General features: G+C 33.0%; 2 protein-coding genes across 5 annotated transcripts in view; one reads left to right on the top strand and one right to left on the bottom strand.

The window, feature by feature from the left end:
* Positions 1 to 716: 716 nt before the first annotated feature.
* Positions 717 to 19,019, bottom strand: LOC123313701 (PIH1 domain-containing protein 1). The gene is made up of 5 exons (XM_044898684.1): positions 18,835 to 19,019; positions 18,691 to 18,775; positions 5,731 to 5,979; positions 5,196 to 5,521; positions 717 to 1,217 (listed from the first exon to the last, which is right to left on the bottom strand). The coding sequence occupies exons 1-5, from the start codon at positions 18,898 to 18,900 to the stop codon at positions 1,038 to 1,040; spliced, it is 906 nt and encodes a 301-aa protein (XP_044754619.1). The 5' UTR covers positions 18,901 to 19,019; the 3' UTR covers positions 717 to 1,037.
* Positions 8,802 to 19,602, top strand: part of LOC123313699 (multidrug resistance-associated protein 1) — a 48,766-nt gene continuing 37,965 nt past the window's right edge. For 2 of the 4 annotated variants that reach the window (XM_044898681.1, XM_044898680.1), the window contains exon 1: positions 8,803 to 9,157. The gene's annotated coding sequence lies outside the window, so the exon portion shown is untranslated. Of the gene's footprint in view, positions 9,158 to 19,602 lie in introns of all 4 variants that reach the window. The other 2 variants (XM_044898682.1, XM_044898679.1) reach the window with 2 other exon arrangements.

The following is a 19,602-nucleotide window of genomic DNA, read 5'->3' as shown; positions in this document are numbered from 1 at the left end:
TTTTTTAAGGGTTACCATCCCTTAAAATCACAGTAACTTCTGACAAGATGGAAATTTGCAGCTGGAACCTCATTCTCTGAAACCTAGGTTATAATTCCAAACGAACCTAAACGCATTTCTGATGGTTTGTATGCACTTCTCTTCATAAGTAAGGGGAGTTGCATATACCATTTTTTTAATCCTTCCCCAAATAGTAATCTAGGGACGTAACACTCCTGCGTGAAAAATTCTATACAAGATATTCAACACATTTATTCTTCTGATGGTATCTCTGAGGACCTGCTTCAGTCATGACATCTCTCCATGTACTATTCACAACAACTTGATTAGATTATATTAGCTGTGAAGAAGATTTGCGTTGACTTCATTTGTGAAATATGGCATTTTGGTTGAAACTTTAGTGAAAAGTAAACATAAATGAGACAATGAAAATTAATTTAGAATATTTCGATTCCTGATGCTAACCATTTCCAATAATGGGTTATTTGATAGAAAGATAAATAATAATTAGAACAGTGATTTTGGAACATACCGTTGTTGAGAAAAATATGGGATCCTCTTTGAAAAAGGAAAGTTTTTGATGAAACCTCGAATCAAAATGCTTTTGCAAATGTGCAAATGTTTTTGTGAATAACTTGATGTACAACCAGACTGAGAAACATACCATATGGCTTCAATTCAGTAGAACATTCTGAAGATGTTTTCCACAATACTAATTCGTTTTTCAGTGTTTTATTTAAACATAATCAATCAGTATAAAATATATTTCTTAGTTCATTTATTGAGAACAATATAGACTACCGATGAAAATTGTGTAATATTGCAATTGAATTTACCCACTGTAATACAAACAGATTATAAAAATTGAATTAAAAAGAAACTCGTGAAAAAAAAATTTCCTTTGACAAATTGAATCCAGTCAATACGAAGGAGTTTTTATCTATAAACTCAAATTTAAAATTCAACATATTTTCATCAATTATATCATGGCTAAATTACTACATAATAAATTAAAATTGATTTAAAATAAAATACTTTCATCCTCCAACCAGTGGCATGGTTACAGTAAGAACCTTAGTAGCTTTATCAAAAACCGAACAGGAAGTATTAGGCCTTAAAATGACTGGAACAAATATATCTAATAAATAATTCTTCTGCTCACATTCAATAATTATTCTGTCCTCTCCCAAATCTAACTTCAGCTCATCAGCAGAGATCTGAAAAAAAGAAATGATTATTGTACTCACGCTTAACCTGTTTACAGAGATGTAATACAATTAATTCTCGCAACAATGGAGAATTCTCCTCAATTTGGGTTATCACAGCATACGCAAGTTTAAACTGAATAATTATGAGTTTCATTCATGAATTCTTCAAATGCACCGCGGAAACTATTCAAAATCATTCTTCAAATACGAGGTTTTAAAATTTAAATCGCTTCATTTCTAGTTTACGATTTGGCAACAGCGCTCACTAGAAAATAAAAAGAACAATGGCTTGTTTATAAAATAACAGCTGTTGATTTACAGCTATCATAAGGCGCGTACTCACTGGTTTTTTTTGGGAAACGGTTGAAATGGTTATTTCAAAATGTGACGTTTCAAAGATAATTCATAAAAAATACATAATTTTCGTCAGAAGGAGTATTCCCTATTGTGGGCGGCACGCAACAGAACTTTGCTCAATATTATTAGTTATTATAGAGCTACAGACCCCCGATTGCCCGTGCGCGGATTATCCGGGCTGCGAATTATCCGTACCATGATTTCCCTTCATCGAAATTGTATCTTTGAAGTTCTGTCGAAATAGCGTTCTACTAGATTATTTTGAGCAACTAAACATTTGCACCTTACCGACATTTTGAACTTGCGCAGAATACAGAATACCTACGTCAGACAATCAAAAAGGATTTTAACACATACCTACAAAGGTGACAGACTTTCTTTCGAACGCAAAGCAACATAAAATACATATCCGCTTAACGTACACGAAAATTAACATATATACCTATGTATAGTCCATTCAAGAATAATTGACATCTCGGGTGGCTATGGAAAATTGAATTTACGTTGGTAATAGCCCATAAGTTAAGATTTTGTGTTACGGAATTAAGGTTGGTATTGTGAATGAACAGAGACCTATCATATGTAAATCTATGTACTGAGCCACTGACCGTCGATAATTTGATTTGTGTGCTGCTGTTTATGTCCTTAACTTATTCGTTCAAATTGGAAACATTATTGTATCAATTCTGCATACTTATTAATATGCTCTGAATTTGAATTTTTCTTCTTTTCAAATGCTTTTCTAGGTTATATTTATATATTCCACTTCTGTGATTAAAACTACAGAAATTATTGAAGCTATTTTGGGATCAGATTTTAAGCTGCGTCTGGACTTTCAAGACCTACTGGGATGTCAATCATTCTTGAATGGACTATATATAGTCTTTAGTCTTTATTTTTTTATTTTGTGTAATTTAATTTTTTACTGATATTTTTTGTTCCGTTATCTCTTTTACAATATATAGAACTTTTTTTCTCATCTTTTGAGTATGTACCTACATAATATTATGTTATAAATGTGTTGGAGCACGGATAATCGGGGTTTTACTGTATTTACAATAATGCTGCTAGGGATGTGCGGTACTCCAATATTTGTGCGTTTATTTTATTAGATGAGGCACCAGAAGCAATATTTTGAAAAAAATGTTGCTTTCCAAATAATTTCGAAATAATATGAATGATCTATCATATTGAGATATTTCATTTGAAGTTTCGGTAAACCTTCGCCGTCTTCAGGGAATAGATATTGAAAAGATCTGTAACGTCAAGCGTTATTAACGTTACCGCATCTCGTAATTAGAGAGTTGAAGTGCGCACAGTACTTTAGCCTGATCGTGAACGTTAATGTGAGAAATAACGTTTAAGTGTTGTAATGAAATTTGAGTTGAAGTGCTGACATCATGAGACATCGGACGTTAAACATAACCTATAAATTTGGATTTTGCTTTGCCCGAACTCTCCTTTATCTAATATTGAGCTTCGACAGCTGGAAAAATATTTGGAATATTGATGTTCTAATGAGTTATAATATGCATAATAAAGAGAATTTTCAACTTGGAAGTATTTTATTATCAATGAAATGATACTGTTAGAGACATGAGAATCGCAGTGGGGTTTCAGCCATTTGCTTATGTACAGGGTGGGCGAAATTGGTGATACCTGAACTATAACTTTTTAACCAAACGATATAGAGAAAAATGAATGTACCATTCATGTCGTCTTTTTTCGAGAAACTAATAATGCCATCAACTGCATTCCTCTATCTTCTTTTGTTTTTGAGTTACAGGCCAAAATTGAAATTTGGGCGATTTCAACTTTGGTCATTATCTCCGTTTCTGTTAGGATGTTGAAATTAAGACATTATACAGACACTTGATAGCAAGCCAGTGGCGTACTATGATTTTTTCCAACAGGTTTATTTGCTGAGCTATAACATAAAGTTGTGTTTTTTCTTATGAAAATAGTAGTTTAAAATGACTAAGAAAGAATCGCCTTTTTTTAACTGTTTCAGAAATATATCATACATCGTCCTCAGTCTTTCTAAGTCATTTTAAACTACTTATTCATAAGAAAAAATACATCATCTTATAGCTCAGCAAATATACCTGTTGGAAAAAAATCATAGTACGCCACTGGATTGCTATCAAAAAAGAGTCTGTATAATGTCTTCATTCAACATCCTAGCTTAATCAGAAATGGAGATAATGACCAAAGTTGAAATTTCAATTTTGACCTATAACTCGAAAACAAAAGAAGATAGAGTAATGCAGTTGATGGCATTATTAGTTTCTCGAAAAAAGACGACCGTAATGTGCCATGCATATTCCTTTATCTCGTTGGGTTGAAAAAGTTGGAATTCAGGTATCACCAATTTTTTGTAATCTGATAACAAAGTTTTATAACTTCCTTTTGATAATTTTAAAAATCACTGCTGATTTCCTATAACTTTCATTCATTATAAGAAAATACACGGGAAATGTAAAGAATGACCGAGATTATCGAGAATTGCATTCAACAGTCAAAATTCGGCCATTCGGAAGTCATCGGTGCTATTCGTTGAAGATTCGGTTAACGTACGTCGATGTATACGCGGGAGAGCGCTAGGCTAGTTTACGTAGGCCACTGACGCTAACGTTAAACTGACGAATGAGCATGCGTAGATGTCAATTATAACGTTTACGTTCATGGCAGCACTGCAACTCTCTATTTACGGATGGATAACGTAGTACGTTAGCGTAATTAACGTTGTTTTCTTGCCTTGCGCACTTCTATTTTGCTATTTGTTTGGAAAGAAGTAGGTTATTTTTTGAAACAGGGGCGTCTAAATTGACATTGAGTCAGTAGCGTGTCTAGACCTTTATAATTATGGAAGCTACTCCATATTTCTTTTCAAACACACATTCATATAATATAACTTGCAAGTGAGTCCATATAAAATTTACGAATAATCTACGCACTTTTAGTACCCATATGCATACTTTAGAACAAAAACTGAAAATACATAGTAGATGATATATTATTATATGTTTTATTGCATATATGCAATTGGATGATATAATTATATAAATTTTTGTATATCAGCTCTAGTCGTAATTCAAATGTTAATTACAACAAATACTTAAATCAACAAGTCGTCTATTCTCTACTTTGCAAAATAGAGAATTGTTTTTGACCTGCAAAGTTAGCTTGAATTTTAGTTGAAAAAACAAATCTACAGATATTTCAACACTATCGAAGGATTACCTACTAGTCTTGTTCAAGATAATTTCTATTGATTAATTGTATTCCCGAGGAGAGTAATTCAATATGATTCAAGAAAATAGGGTTGATTGGCGAATTATACAATATAGTGAAGAATATTTGAAGAACAGACTTGTATATCTATTTCACATTACGTATTTACAATACTTGTCCACACAGAAAACTGAACGTGTTATCCCATATTTTCAAAATTGTAAAAACAAAATCTAATCAGTGCATATACCATGTTTTCAAACATCTTTTTAACTAACACTTTTTACACGTTTCACCTACGCGCTATTTGCAGAATTGAAAAAGTGTTCAATAATATCCAGTTCTGGGCAAATATACATTATTATAGACATAGAATGGTTTCAAAATTCCACTTACCACATCCGGAAACATGAATTCTCCAATAAGGCAACTTTGTTTACACTTTTTCTTGTACAACCGATATGTTGGCACTTTAGCTTCGTAAGTTGAAGATGACATCATTTCTATTTTGGGACCATTTTCTTTTAGTTTATTCAGGTTTTCATAGCTGAGTCCCATTTTATTGGCCATTTCACGATCTTGAATTTTATGTTTTTGAATAGTTCCCAGGTGCTTTCTGTTTGACAAGATTATTTTATCTTGCTCCAAACAATCAATCTGATATTTTTCTTTGAGTGCTTCAAAAACGATGGTCAATATGAAGTTTTTCCAATCTGTATCATCTAAAATCAAGTCAATGATATAGAATTAATTATCAAGAAGAGCTGAACATTGAAAAATTTCAGATAAAACATTCGTATCACGTTGAGTCCCCAAGCTTGTGAAGACAAAATCATGAGAAAAAAGATTTTGTCCCGATTTCACACTGCCATAGAAAACTATCCTATTAGAAAATTTCTAATTAATATTTCCCCTGTGAAAATATACTTACATTGGATTTTTTTGAAGAATATGGAATTTATCACAACATCGCAAGCTCTACATTCTATTCCCTTTGTGTCTTTTTCGTGATGTAGTGCTCCTATGCTCATGGGTACACGAAATTCTGTGATATCCTTTTCTAGAACATCCTCAGCTCTCAAATTCGTTATATCCGTCGGAGGAATAGGGATGGCATCACTATGACAGATATTGAGGAAAAATTTATCCCCCAAAGTATCTTTGGTCTTAATACAGAAACCTGAAAAAAATAATATGATTATACCTCAAGCTAGATATACCCATCGCCAATTTTTCGATCACTGATTCCTGATTTCGAAATGAGGAATAAAAACAGAGCATCACTGTCAACAAACGGTCAAAGCGCCATGGAAAGCAGTACTGTTTGTACCGCCCGCAAAAATAGTTCTATAAAATACGGCAATTTCAACATTATTACTTCATTACACCTTGGGTAAAGACTCAATGGTTGCTGAGCTATTTGGATTCTCATGAAATAAAATTGTGAAAATGGGAAGTCACATTTCTTTTGATATTTCTGCTGATAAGGTCTGTACCATTTAAAATTTATCCATAATGTGTATGTAGTATTATAACACTGTTTGATGTTTGGACTTAAAATGAACAAGGTTTCTATTAGAAGTGAGAAGATCATCAAGTTGTACAAATCGAATTAATCAAAACTCGAGATTTTCAAATTACAAGCTATATTTTTCATTGTTTTTTTCGATCCTATTATATGAGCCGGTCAGAGGAAAAGTGGTATAAGTCACAAATTCCAATTTTTGAGTTATACCGATATTTGGGTACCAAAGGTTGCATATTATTCTTCTTATGAGTGGTATGAGTCAAATCGTCGTTTTGACAGAGTTATGTTTTTCCTCTTAACAAAATTTTCCATACCTATCAATGCCTTTGGTACCCAAATATCGGTATAACTCAAAAATCGGAATTTGTGACTTATACCACTTTTCCTCTGACCGGCTCATATATAAAAAAATTAAGCAGTCATCTAAATAAACTTCGCAAGTCAAAGAATAATCAAGCAGTTCAAAATGGCATTTTCTTCGATAACTCTACGTAGACTCGACTGAAGCCATAAATAATATACATATGTTGTAATTTGAAAATCTTGAAGCGCCCTCGGATGAGGTCGAAACATCTTGTTATAAGATGATCGATGGCTTTTTCGGTGTTTTTTTTTTTTCAATTTAAAGAAAGCGAGTTAAAATTCTTCTTCGATGCTAAACTCCAAAGACTTAATCCGAAATAAACGCTGTAAATTTGAAACATTGGCTTCTTGGTGTTTCCTTAAAATTATACATAAAGTAAATATTGTACTATTTTATAAAACCACATTTCGAGAGATTTTCAATTAGCAGAACGTACCAAGACTGAATTGGAAAGCCATTATTGAATTAGAAACTGACTCATATTATTTGCACTGGGTTCTCACCTTTACCCTGTAACTACTAACTAGACGTGTAGTGTAGGGAAAATCATGTTATTCAGATTTTACACTATTTCCAGGTGTTTTCAGTTAATGAAATAGGTATGGACAAAGATTAAAATTTAAGTGAAAACGAACATTATTGACCAGGATAAGCACACAATCTTTGAAGATGATTGTGCTTAAGCAGCGTTAAGATATCAGTGTTTTATGAAAACTATAAAAAGTTTACGAATAAAACGATAAAACAATCGATTTCATTCTGAATTACGATCGATGTTTTTTATAATACAATTGACAAATTCTGGAAGTGTGACTAAACTGAATTTTAAATTACCATTTCTGAAATTCAATCGCCCAATCCGAATTACATTTGATATTTTATGGAATAAACTTGACTAAGTGGGAATACAGGTGATGTGAATTAGTTTACCCTTTCTGAATAGCACCAGGAAATGGTGTAGTTTACCTAAAGGTAAAATTCACTTCTATTTATAATATTCGAAAAAACTAATCGAAAGTAGGATGCCAGAATTAATATTGTTTCCAAAGTTGGTGTAAAAATTGTTGATTTAGTGTAGAATCACATTCCGAGAGATTTGCAGAACTTGAAACAACGCTTATTATGTAAGGATATCGATTAGTACCATTATTAACTGGAGAGAAGTATCAGGTCAGTAGTACTTTATGTTTATCGATCCGATACTCATTTACAGTTGAAGCAACGCTTATTCACAAGTTTGAAACAAAATCGGAAATAGGTACCAATAAAAAAATGAGAGTTTTGAAATCAGGTGCATATAGCCGCAGTGTACCGAAGAATTATATTCCGACAGATTTCCAGAACTTAGAAAACTTGCTCATCAGATTCGAAGAAAAAATCGTCTCAACAATTAAAAAAGGGTTAAGAATTCAGCGTTGATGTTCAAAATATGTTTAAAAAGAACATTCAAAGAGATTTTTGATCTGGAGAACTTGTAAGGACGGATTTCATCTCCTCTTATGGAATCTCGTAAACAGGGTTGAAATTACTACTTTAGATTTTATTTCGAATCCCATAATGAGGAGCGAAGTTGATCTTTCCAATTTCGGAAGATCCAAAATTTTTTCTAGTACACTATGATTTTTACAACGAATTTATATTTCTTGCATAAATAGACCGCTCTATAGGTATTCGATTTTTGCCCTGTTCGAATGAATGAACAACCAAAATCATATTAAAACATTAAAATCAGATGTGGTAGGTACTTGCAAATGTACAGAACTCCATGAACAAAAATATCAATGGGTCCTAAATTGAATGCTTTTGAAGATTTGCGGTGTTAGTATGAGTATTTACTGTGTTAATCCCATTATAAGGGACCGAAGTTAATCAACAAAAATAATTCTAGCAGTCTATAATATTCGATCTAGATTTTCACATGACACGGTTATTAACCATGAATCCTTCACGTTCAAAGCGCACCTACTCAATAACAGTTCACTATTATAAATTATAAGAGAAACAGCATATTGCATAATTGGATGAAACCCATCGATTACTTCCTTCGATTTCGCCGCATCACTTATCTCAACAAAAACAAATAATCTGTTTGGCAACAATGAATGACTCTGCAAATGTGAAATTACTATAGGATAGTTAGCTCGTCTTCTATTAACCTATCCCGTTCGTGGTACCTGTAACCTGAAGGTAAAAGCAAATTCGGTATGTGTGTAGTAACCAGTTGACCGTAGTAAGATTTCTAACCGGCAAAAATATAATATGTACATGACAACAAATTAATCTGTGTGTGATGGCCAGAGAGTGAATAGTGAGTTGTCCTCGATCAATGTGTATTGATCATTGATTCTGTGAATCAGTAGATGCTAGTGCTCCGCACACCGGCGAATTTGAATAAAAACACCGGTAATGTGGAAAATTAGGAGAGTATAAATACAATAGCTGCACTATTTGGCAACATCCTTTCAGGTCAGTGATTCATAGATTGATATTGAGCATGAACAATAAATTGATTTGATCGGAAACCCAACTTTTCGTTGGTTAAAAATATATTGGTTCAAGAATTGAACACCTTCAGATATATATCTTTCTGCCTGAAGAACCTAACCGACGAATCTCTAAAAACAAATTGAATCAATTGAATAGGTTGCAAGTTTTTTCATCTTGTGGATGTATCTGACGCAAAATTTTTATTGGGGAATCTTATACTGAAATTTCCAAAGGAGTATAGGTACATAAAAAAAAATTTTTCGTCCTAGGAACGAGAGCCTTTTTATTTTGCCAAATGTCTGTTTTCGTATTTTGAGTCGAAAACACTCTTCAACTTGGTCTATTGATGGAGAACACATCAATAAGAAATAGAGGGGGGCGCTTGAATATTTCAGGGTAGGTTTAAGGTCCGAAGGAGCCAGTTAAGTTCGTGAAAAAAACCGCCTAATAGTTTCAGAGTTATATCTTCAATAATTTCCGTAGTTTCCATCACTGAACTGGAATATATAAATCTAACCTAGAAAACTATGTGAAAAGAAGAAATATTCAAATTCAGAGCATATTAATCAGCATTCAAAATTTATACAATTATGTTTCCAAATTGAACGATTGAAGAAAGAACAGTAAAGTAATGTAAACAGCAGTACAAAATTCAGATATAATAGGTCAGATCACTGTTTATTCACAATACCAACAACCAATAACCTGAATTCAGCACCACAAAATCTTAACTATTACCAACATAAATAGGTACGATTTCCCATAGGCTCCCGAGATGTCAATCATTCTTGAATGGACTATAAGCCTTTGCTTATAGTCCATATTAATATTTATTAACCTTCCTCTTCGATGTAAGTCTATGCACTGACCGAAAATATTCTGGATTTTGTACTGTTTATGTACATGAAAAAATAATTGTATCGATTTTGAATGCTGATTAATTTGTTCTGAATTCGAGTATTTCTTAAGTTAAAATATATAGGACACATATTTCAGTTCTGTGACTACAGTGATACAGACTGGAGATCTTTTGTGACCAAAAATCAAGCTGCTTCTGGACTTTCAAGACTTTATGGGATGTTATATTTTTTGGATGGACTACAAAAACGAATGCAAAATAATCGTTCATCCACCGTTCAGTTTTCTACTCAAAAACAATTGAAAACAACTGGATGTAACCCAATACAAATTGAAAAAAGCAGGCACCCTCCGACAACTATTACTACAACTGGCGATCGACGATTCTGATCCCATTATTTTGAAGGATTAAAATTGAAGAATTAAACAGAATATTTACGGAAGTGTTAATATATTTGCACGAGATACAGATTACTGAGATTACTCTTTGCTACCTATTTTGGCTCGAACGAATCATTGAGCAATTCTAATTTTATATTTTGTATTTTTCCGTAAGTAAGTAAAAACCTTTAGCCCAATGCTAGAACAGTCTGCAAATGTGAAAATTTCTGGATCGCCTCTAATAGATAATGCATGGACTTTAATTTATATTTAGGAATTTATCACAAGAAGTTTTCTGTTGAGTACGATTTCTATTGAGTACTTTTCATTCATACTCCTTTCCCAATTCATAATGATTGATATTTCAATGAACTAACTATTCGTAGAACTGATTTTATAATTGATATTCAATATTTTCACTTCCATAAGTGATTATTCGTAAATACCATTCTGTTAATTGATAATATGCAAAATGGAATTTCAATCAACATTAGACACATAATTCAAGTTTCATAAAATTCACACTACTTCCTGTTAACTGGCATTCAATGACATCATAAATTGATGAACACAATTTGATATAAAGAATGTAATATTCTGGCGACCTCGCGAATTCCCTTCAAATCTTCTCGAGGCCACCTAGTAAAAACATCTTCATTCGTAGAAACTGATGTATTTTTATAAAAATTATCCTCGCCTTCGGGTGAATATTTTCAAGCGGTTATTATTTCTCATAGAACCAAGTGATCAATTTGATGTAGGAAATTATTTACTTTTTGATTCACGCCATAAACAGCATACTTCTTAATTATTCGATTTTAACATCATCATTCAAGCTCTCGAGAACATATCATATTTCGTACACGAAACAAACGTACCACCTAGGGGCTAGGGCTCTGTCTTAACTTTCTGATGATATTATCTATCCTACCTGATGTGATGACTCTACCGCAATTGTGGTTAAAAAGAACCTGATAATATTTTACCTCTTTGCGGGTTTTCTTTTTAACACGCTTTTATTGACTTGACCGGTATCGGCGGTATCCTGTATGTACTTATGTTTTCTGGTCTATGATTGCACTTTTTTCGTCAAAATTAATCAATTCAAAATAGCGGACGAATTTTATCAAGCCCGTTTGCAACAGCCAAGAATTCTCTAGGGAATTTACTCGAGAATTCATGCGCCGTGAATTCTTCACCGTTACATACGCACTCTCGGTAGAATTCACTGTTCAGTTGCATACAAAATAATCTCTGCCGTTTTCTTACCAAAATTTGGTAGAGAATTCTCCAGAGAAATCTCGGCTGTTACAAACGGGCTTTATATCTCGTTGGTGTTTGAATGAACGAACGAAAGTGATTGGTCTGATTGAAGATTGAATTCGATTTTGGTATAGTCCATTCAAGAATCATTGACATCCCATTCCAGTGGCCTTAAAAGTCCAGACGTAGTTTAATGTCTGATCACAAAATTGGTTTCAATCCCAGAACTGGAATATATTATATTTTAATAACCTAGAAAAGTATTTGAAAGGAAGAAATTTTCAAATTCAAGGAATTCAAAATTGATACAAATTTTGTTCACAATTCGTTCAATTAAATTATTAAAACATAAATATTATCTTCGGTCAGTGCATAGATTCACCTATAATAGTTCTAAAGGTCAATGTTCATTCGCAATACAAAATCTTAACTTAAATTCAATTTTCCATATCCACCCGAGATGCCAAAAATTCTTGAATGGACTGTAGAGTCCGTTCTCAAAAAACTCAAAAAAAGCGTGGGGACTTGACATTCCTTGTCTTGAGCGCTTGAACACTCAGTAGAACTCCGTTAGTTAGCTATAATAAGCAATTGGAAAACATAATTCCAAAGCACCGCCGTTTGGATTATATTTGACGAAATTCGCTTAAAAAAATTTTAATTTTGAGTTCACCTTGACCATGAAGCTAATTTTTTATAGTTGGGATGCCCACGATGCTGAATCGGGATTTACTCGAGCGTCGTGGAGACCAAGTGGATTTTGAAGATTAGATGGTAGAAAGGTTCTTGATGGTTGCACTTTCAGCGGTGGGGAGAGTCTACACGTTTTCAAAGATGTGAAAAAAATCGTCAGGTATACATACATACTCGAGTGTGTCAGATTAATATAGTGTATATGCCCTACGTGTCTCTGATAATAAATTCATGTTTATCTGACAGTTTGCGTGGTGAGGCTGGCCGTTCGGAGAGCTGAAAATGTAAAAAACAAATTTTTTTCGAGCGTGTTAGTTTTTTAGAGGATATGTTATTTAGACCAAAATGAAGCTACTTTTCAAGAGACTGACAATTTGGAGGTGACGCAAGGCCACAGCGGTCCTTTGACAATGCAAAAAAAATCGTTACTTCTACATACTGGAGCGTGTCAGATTTTCATACGGATAGTTAATCCCGGTGTTTCAGACGTGTTGACACTAATTAGGGGGGGTTTCTCAATATGACAGTTTGAAGATGATAACAATTGCATTTTTTCAAAATATCTTCCTGTACCTCTAATCGTTTCTGTATTCATTATGAAAGTTGTAGATAATTAAATTCTTTATAACATTTGTCTGAAGCAATTTTACATACTCTTAAGCTGCATTCACAATTCACTTCGCGGGCCGAAGTGCACTTTGGTACGGAAGTTAAGCAGATGGCGTTCTCTGTTACCATTCGTAACTGGACTTGAATTTCATTAGGAATGGAAACAGACATAAATATTACACAGTAATATCTTTAGAAACAGAGAACGCCATCTGCTTAACATCCGTGCCGAAGTGAACTTCGACCAGCGAAGTGAATTGTGAATGCAGCTTTAACCGTTTTCGAGTTAGAGGGTGATGAGGGCGAGGAGCTTAGCCACACATGCGAAAGGCCAAGGCAGGGTAGAAACCCAGTCTAATGTACATTCATCGCCATATATCCTCAAAAACGTTTGCACGTAAAAAAATTGCTTCGGACAATATTTGTAGAAAATGTTATGCTCTTCAACTTCCATCATAAATGCGAAAACAGTTTGAAGCCCAGGAGAGGAGATAATTGAAAAAAAAAACAGATTTTTGCGATCTTTATGGCCAATTTTTATTGTTTCGGCTTTCTGAAGATGTCAGATTATATTTATTCCGTTATTCTTGAATCATTAGCTTGAAAATAAGGAAAAAAGGCACCGCGCTCAGGGATGTGTACAGCTACATTCACAATCAATTCACGTACCGAAGTGCACTTCGGCACGGAAGCCTAGCAGATAGCGTTCTCCGTTACCATTCACAATGAAATTCAAGACAAAATTTCTTGTAAGTTGCAAACTATCACTTCGGCAAGGAATTTCATGCCGGCTATAGATGATGCTGATGCTTATGTTTTGATCAATTACATTTTTTATTCATTTGAGTATTTGGTTCCAAGATTATTGCGAATGGTAAATTTCGTGCCGAAGTGCACTTCGGCCTGCGAATTGATTGTCCAAGATAATAATCTGAAAAGCTCGAGTATATCCCGAATTTCTCTCTTGGGCATCCCAACTATTAGTTTCTCCAACTATATAATTAAATCATAATTTTTATTTATTACGGCCTATTGCTATATCGGGTTGTTTTCCAGTTATTCGTCGTTTTTGGAAAAAAAATCAACAGATGAAGCCTAGTAGGATACTGTTTATTTCACAGGAGTCTAAATACCCAATCTCAGATATAATTTAAGAAATTGGTTGCCGGAAAGACATTCAATGTTTTTTTTATGGGGGACATTAACAATGTTCTGATATACAGGAGGTTCCAACAAGACAGTCAAAGTTGGATTTCAAGAAAATCGATTTTTTCAAATGCAAACAATATTTTTATCCCCACATGTCAATGTAGAACAAAACAATAAGAATTGCGTTCTAAACATTTACTATATCTAAATTGTACTATCATAAGATATTCTGAAATAAAGGTGGCGTAGGAGAAAATTAGTATTATTTTTTTATTTTTCATCTATGTTAATAACTGCACATTGAACCCTATGACCATAGCTGAAAATATGTTCTGTAGATTTATTAATTAAGTATGTGTGGGTTAAATTTTAGAGTTGTAGAATGATAAAAAAAAATAATTAAATAAATTGTTGATATTAGTCAAAAAGTGGCTCAACGTTTGGTTTTTAGAATTATAATACATGGACTATCACGTGATTTTTCAGTATATCGAGAGGTTGGATGTATTAGAGAGAGAAGGGTTTGTGCGTTTTAATCAAATAAGAAAGAGATGAACCAAGTCCATGTGGCCAATGCCAAAATTCTATGATGGATATAAACAAATATGTGATGCAGACTTTGACAACAAGGTCTTGATACATAGAATGTTTGAGTATTTATTATTCTCATTGTATTTATCATAGATTAATAAAACAGGAGATAGAGCATCTCGACAAAAACGCGTTCACGAAATACTGCCATAAATGTGAATTTGGATATCTTGGGTGGGGGAACTGGACAGGGGCGGATTCAGAACTAGTCACACTGTGAATATTTCAGGTAGTCGGCAATAATTTTATATCGAATGGAAATATGTTTCAATTTTCATTGCAAAGATTTCGAGTATTTTTCTTATGACAACTAATCAAAGGGATGTAGAACTAATATGTAATACCAAAACAACTGATGTAAAAAAGAATTTATTTTGAATACAATGTTACCATACACAAATAATAGTCAATATGACCCTAACCTACATACAGATTATTTGAAATTTTATTCACTAAGCATTAACTGAAAACCAAAAATTACTTTCATGAAAAAATTCCCTTTAGAATGGTAAATTCTCAAATCAATAGAAGTGGAAGCAGCTGAAGTTTATGGAATTTGTATAATGAGAATCTAAAAGAGTTTGTTCATTGAAGAAATCCTCAAGTCTTCCGTACAGATTTTGCGGAATGAAACAGTAATGTAATACTGTAAACATGAACCAATGATTGTGAAATAGGAAATTATTTCTTATTGTATACAGTAACTCATAAAAGAATCCCTCAATTCTAGATGAAGAATCAATATTTTTTTACGGGCAGTTTTAAATTGAATTAAGTTATATTGCATATAAACTAAAGAGCAGTGTTTTTCAGCAACTCAAATACCTAGTTCAACAACCTGCTTCCCCTTTCAAATTTTTATACCACCTCGAAAGTGCTTTTTGGTGTTGAAGTGCATAATAATCAAGAGTTATTTTACGAAACTGTAAGCTCTAACTCAATAATAATGTAACTTTTAAGCAAAGCTTTCTAAGCTTTCATCTTGAATTTTTTTTTCCAATGAATTAGGAACTGCTTGTAGGGCAGCAACTTTTTTCTTGAAGTACTGACGACTCACTCGTTATCTTGAATCGGTTTTTTGACGTCAATTAGCTGTTTTTTAATTTCTGTTCTCCGCTTGTCTCCTGCAACAATTTTTCAACTGAAGTTTTACTTCGAAATATGAGGTATCCTGATAACAGACATTTTCATTTAATAAATCATAAAAATAATGGGAATATCCGAGCTATAATTGAATGGTCATTATTGTAATCATAATTACAGTAGTAGCATAATTTTTACATTGAAATACATTTTAGAAATAAAGGAAACTTTTTTGATTTTCACAAAAAGTTCCAAATATGACCTCAGCTCATTTTTATGGATTTTCATTCCTAAGACGAGTTCTATTTGCCATAGTAATTTATAAGGAATTTTGTATACCTCCCTGGGTAGGTATGTACCTCACTTGTTTTATCCTTGAACTACAAGAAGCTTTCATTTCTGCAAATCCTGAACTGGCATTCGTGTTTCTTGATATTGTTCCCATTTTCCTTCCATTTTCCTCAAAAACTCCAGTACTGATAACAGGTTTGGCACAGTATTGGCTATAATTACAACATTATTGAAGCAATTAATATCGCGTTATACTGTTCATCTCGAAACCAGGAAGAATGTTTATACTAAAAAGCATTATATAATAAGAAAAAATCTACTATTATTTTCAAGTTCAGAAGTAGTCAGAAATCACTTGCAAAATTCCAAAGAAAGTGATAATCAGACAATAAAGCGAGTTAAATAAGTGGTAAACTACCTATCTTACCTCACTCGGGATGGCATCTTTTTTCAAATTTACGGTAAAAGTCGATTACTCTCATTATACTAAAGTCTGGAGTATAAATTACAAGAGAAGTGTGAATTGTTTTCAAGACCCAGTGCAACTCTCCACTGCTGTCGTCTGGTTTCATTTCTGGGAAATCTAAAATTGAAATCAATTATTTGATTGTATAAACTCAACATTTCAATCCCATCATTAGATGGGATTCAAACTTAATTCGACCCTGGCGTGCCCTAACTCCCTCCCCTGATTTCATAAAGTCGTGAACTCAAACAAGAATAAAATATCAAAAACTTACCAGAATAAATAAATCGCTTTCCTCTTTCGTGTATAAATTGCACTTTTATTTCAAACACACGTTTTTACGGCACATCGCTGCTTATTTTCCAAAATATTACGACGTGAATGATTGAAATAATATTTTGACAATTACAAATACACACGCCGTCTTAGAAATTTTAGAAGCGATCTGGAGGGGAAAACAAGCGAAAATTCATTTCATTGGTGGTTATTTGGAGTGGGAATAATTTGAAAAATGAACAGTCTGGAAAATAGCTTATGATCCATCTATTTAATCTATGGTATTTATTCTTCAATGAAACTCACATATTCTTTGATATTATTTATTTCTAAGGCATGTTGAGGAATTCCTGTTTGCTATCTCGGAAACTTGTTGGAAAGTTGTTATGGAAAATTTCCCCATGAACTTGGATCATGTGGGTCTAAAAAATATTATGCATTGAGAGTAAATATATTCATATATTGATACATCTGTTTCATTGACTATGGAAGTAAGTATTTCTGTTGTTTAATTCTTTGGAATTTTCAACTTGTGAAATTGAATTGTATTTCATCGTTAGAATACCTTACATATTATGACCATTCATTGGATAATATTTCTGGCACTGGAGGTAGGTAAATGGGCATTATGATGTGTTTATTAGTTCTGAAAAAAGCTAAAACCGTATTTTTTCTCATAAATCATGTACAATAAAAACAAGCAGAATTTAGAAACCCCTTGAGTTCTAGAGTGTTCCATAACCTTTTGTCACCTTACCCACAAACACTATCTCTTATTCAACCAAGGGTGTGGTCCGTATATACACCTTTGGTTACCTAGAGTTACCAGAGTCATCAGAACGGTTACTCTGGTGACAGATATTGTACCAAAGTGTCACGAATTCGACATATATGGACCAGCCACTTACTTACTAACGAAACCAAAGTGTATATACGGACCATAGTCTCAATAGTCCATATATACACATTTGGTTACAAAGAGTTACCAGAGTGATTAGTACAGTTACTCTGCTGACAGATATTGCACTGAATTGTCAGGAATTCGACATATACGGACTGGCCACTTACTAACCGAAGAAATCAAAGTGTATATACGGATCATACCCCAACCGACCTCTCTATCACAGACAAAGTCCATGTTAATTATTAGTCTATGGGTTTATATAACATATACATAATTTAAAATTTGCTCAGTTTCACAAAGCTAGATCAGGGAATCAACTCTTGACAATTCAACATAGATTTGTCTTCAATTGATAATTCACTTGTATACATTCAAAATATAATTTTTACATCAAATTATGATTTATATAAGTCTTTTTTGCTACTTCGTCGATTCAATCAGGAATGAAAAAGTTCAGTGATTTCATTATGGAATCCACAGAACTGTTGATAGGACAATCAAATTTTTCTAAAACCCCCTGTTAATGTAACATTCAGTAATAAATCTGTTACATTAACCATAAATAACAATTTATTCTGGAATCAAAAAATAAAGTTATGTATTTTATTCGGGAATTCACATGACTGCCAAACCAATGATCAGGCTATCAAAATTTCGACACCCGCTGTAGATATTTAAACATATATGACAGGACATCATTTGATTGATGAATTGTATGGTTATAAATGCACACATTTTTGTAGTCAATGAGCGCAATGGTACTTTCCATAGTATATGGCAAAACTCTAAGTCGAAGTCGTCCAGAAACAAGAGGCAAAATTGTGTCTGCTGGGACTATTTTCCAAAAGAAATGCGATAACAAAAGTGGGAAGAGGGAGTTTTATTATTATTACTCTACTGTGAACTGTAAAAGGTTCAATAACCTCGAAATCAGCAACAAGTACATACCTGGGTATGGTTGAATATATTTCGATGGAAATTCAGGATCATTTTCTGAAAACAGCTTCTGGAAATTTTCATTGCTTTCATTATCCTGAAACAGCAATCAGTATTAAAATCTAAAAAGCATTATAACATTCCTTGACTACTCACGACTAATTTTAATTGATTTTCTTTTATGGATGAATCAACTTCCAGGAAAATTGAATTGGATGGCATCACTATAAATATTATTACAATCACTGTCTATATCACAAAAATCAATCCCTGTTATGCTCGTGCGTTTATAATAATAACATGTATGAGTATGTTTGTCAACAACAACCAGAGAGAAGTTAACCCGTCAACCGTCAACGTCAAAAATTAAAATGACTATGTCAAAACAAAGATTTATCTTTTTCTTTATTCTTGGTATTCATCCAATGGCCTCCACAAGACGTCTCACTTTTTAGTTTTTGGTCTACGTTACGTCAACTCTTCTCAGAGATTAACTTCCGCTTTGTTATCACTGTTAGAAAATATGTCACTTTGGAGCACCTTCTATTATTAATTTGATCAGTATTTGATTCTGTACCTGCGTAAAAATATACACACAAAACTTTGTTGATTAATTCCCAAAAATTGAATGCATTAAACAGCTGGATATTATTATTTGCTGAGCCTTTACCGCTCTTTGTCTCAATCAAAGATATTACAAGTTGGTGAATTCCAATAGTTGAACCTTGAAATTGTTTTTATTCCGATCTAAATATTGATATGTGACACACATCTTTTCGTTATGCAAAAATTTTGCGTTAATGAAGGTGTAGGATAAATAGAGAGGGGTCAAGATGAAATTAGTATATCAACAACAAGCAACAATTTCGTAATTTCGATATTTCGATGTATCAGTTAAAAAAGGTGAACGACCTAACAATATTA

Source organism: Coccinella septempunctata, chromosome 5 (assembly GCF_907165205.1).
Source record: "Coccinella septempunctata chromosome 5, icCocSept1.1, whole genome shotgun sequence".
In the NCBI taxonomy this organism is placed as follows: Eukaryota; Metazoa; Arthropoda; class Insecta; order Coleoptera; family Coccinellidae; genus Coccinella; species Coccinella septempunctata.
Note: the sequence above shows the minus strand (reverse complement) of the source record. Positions and strands in the feature narration are given on the sequence as shown.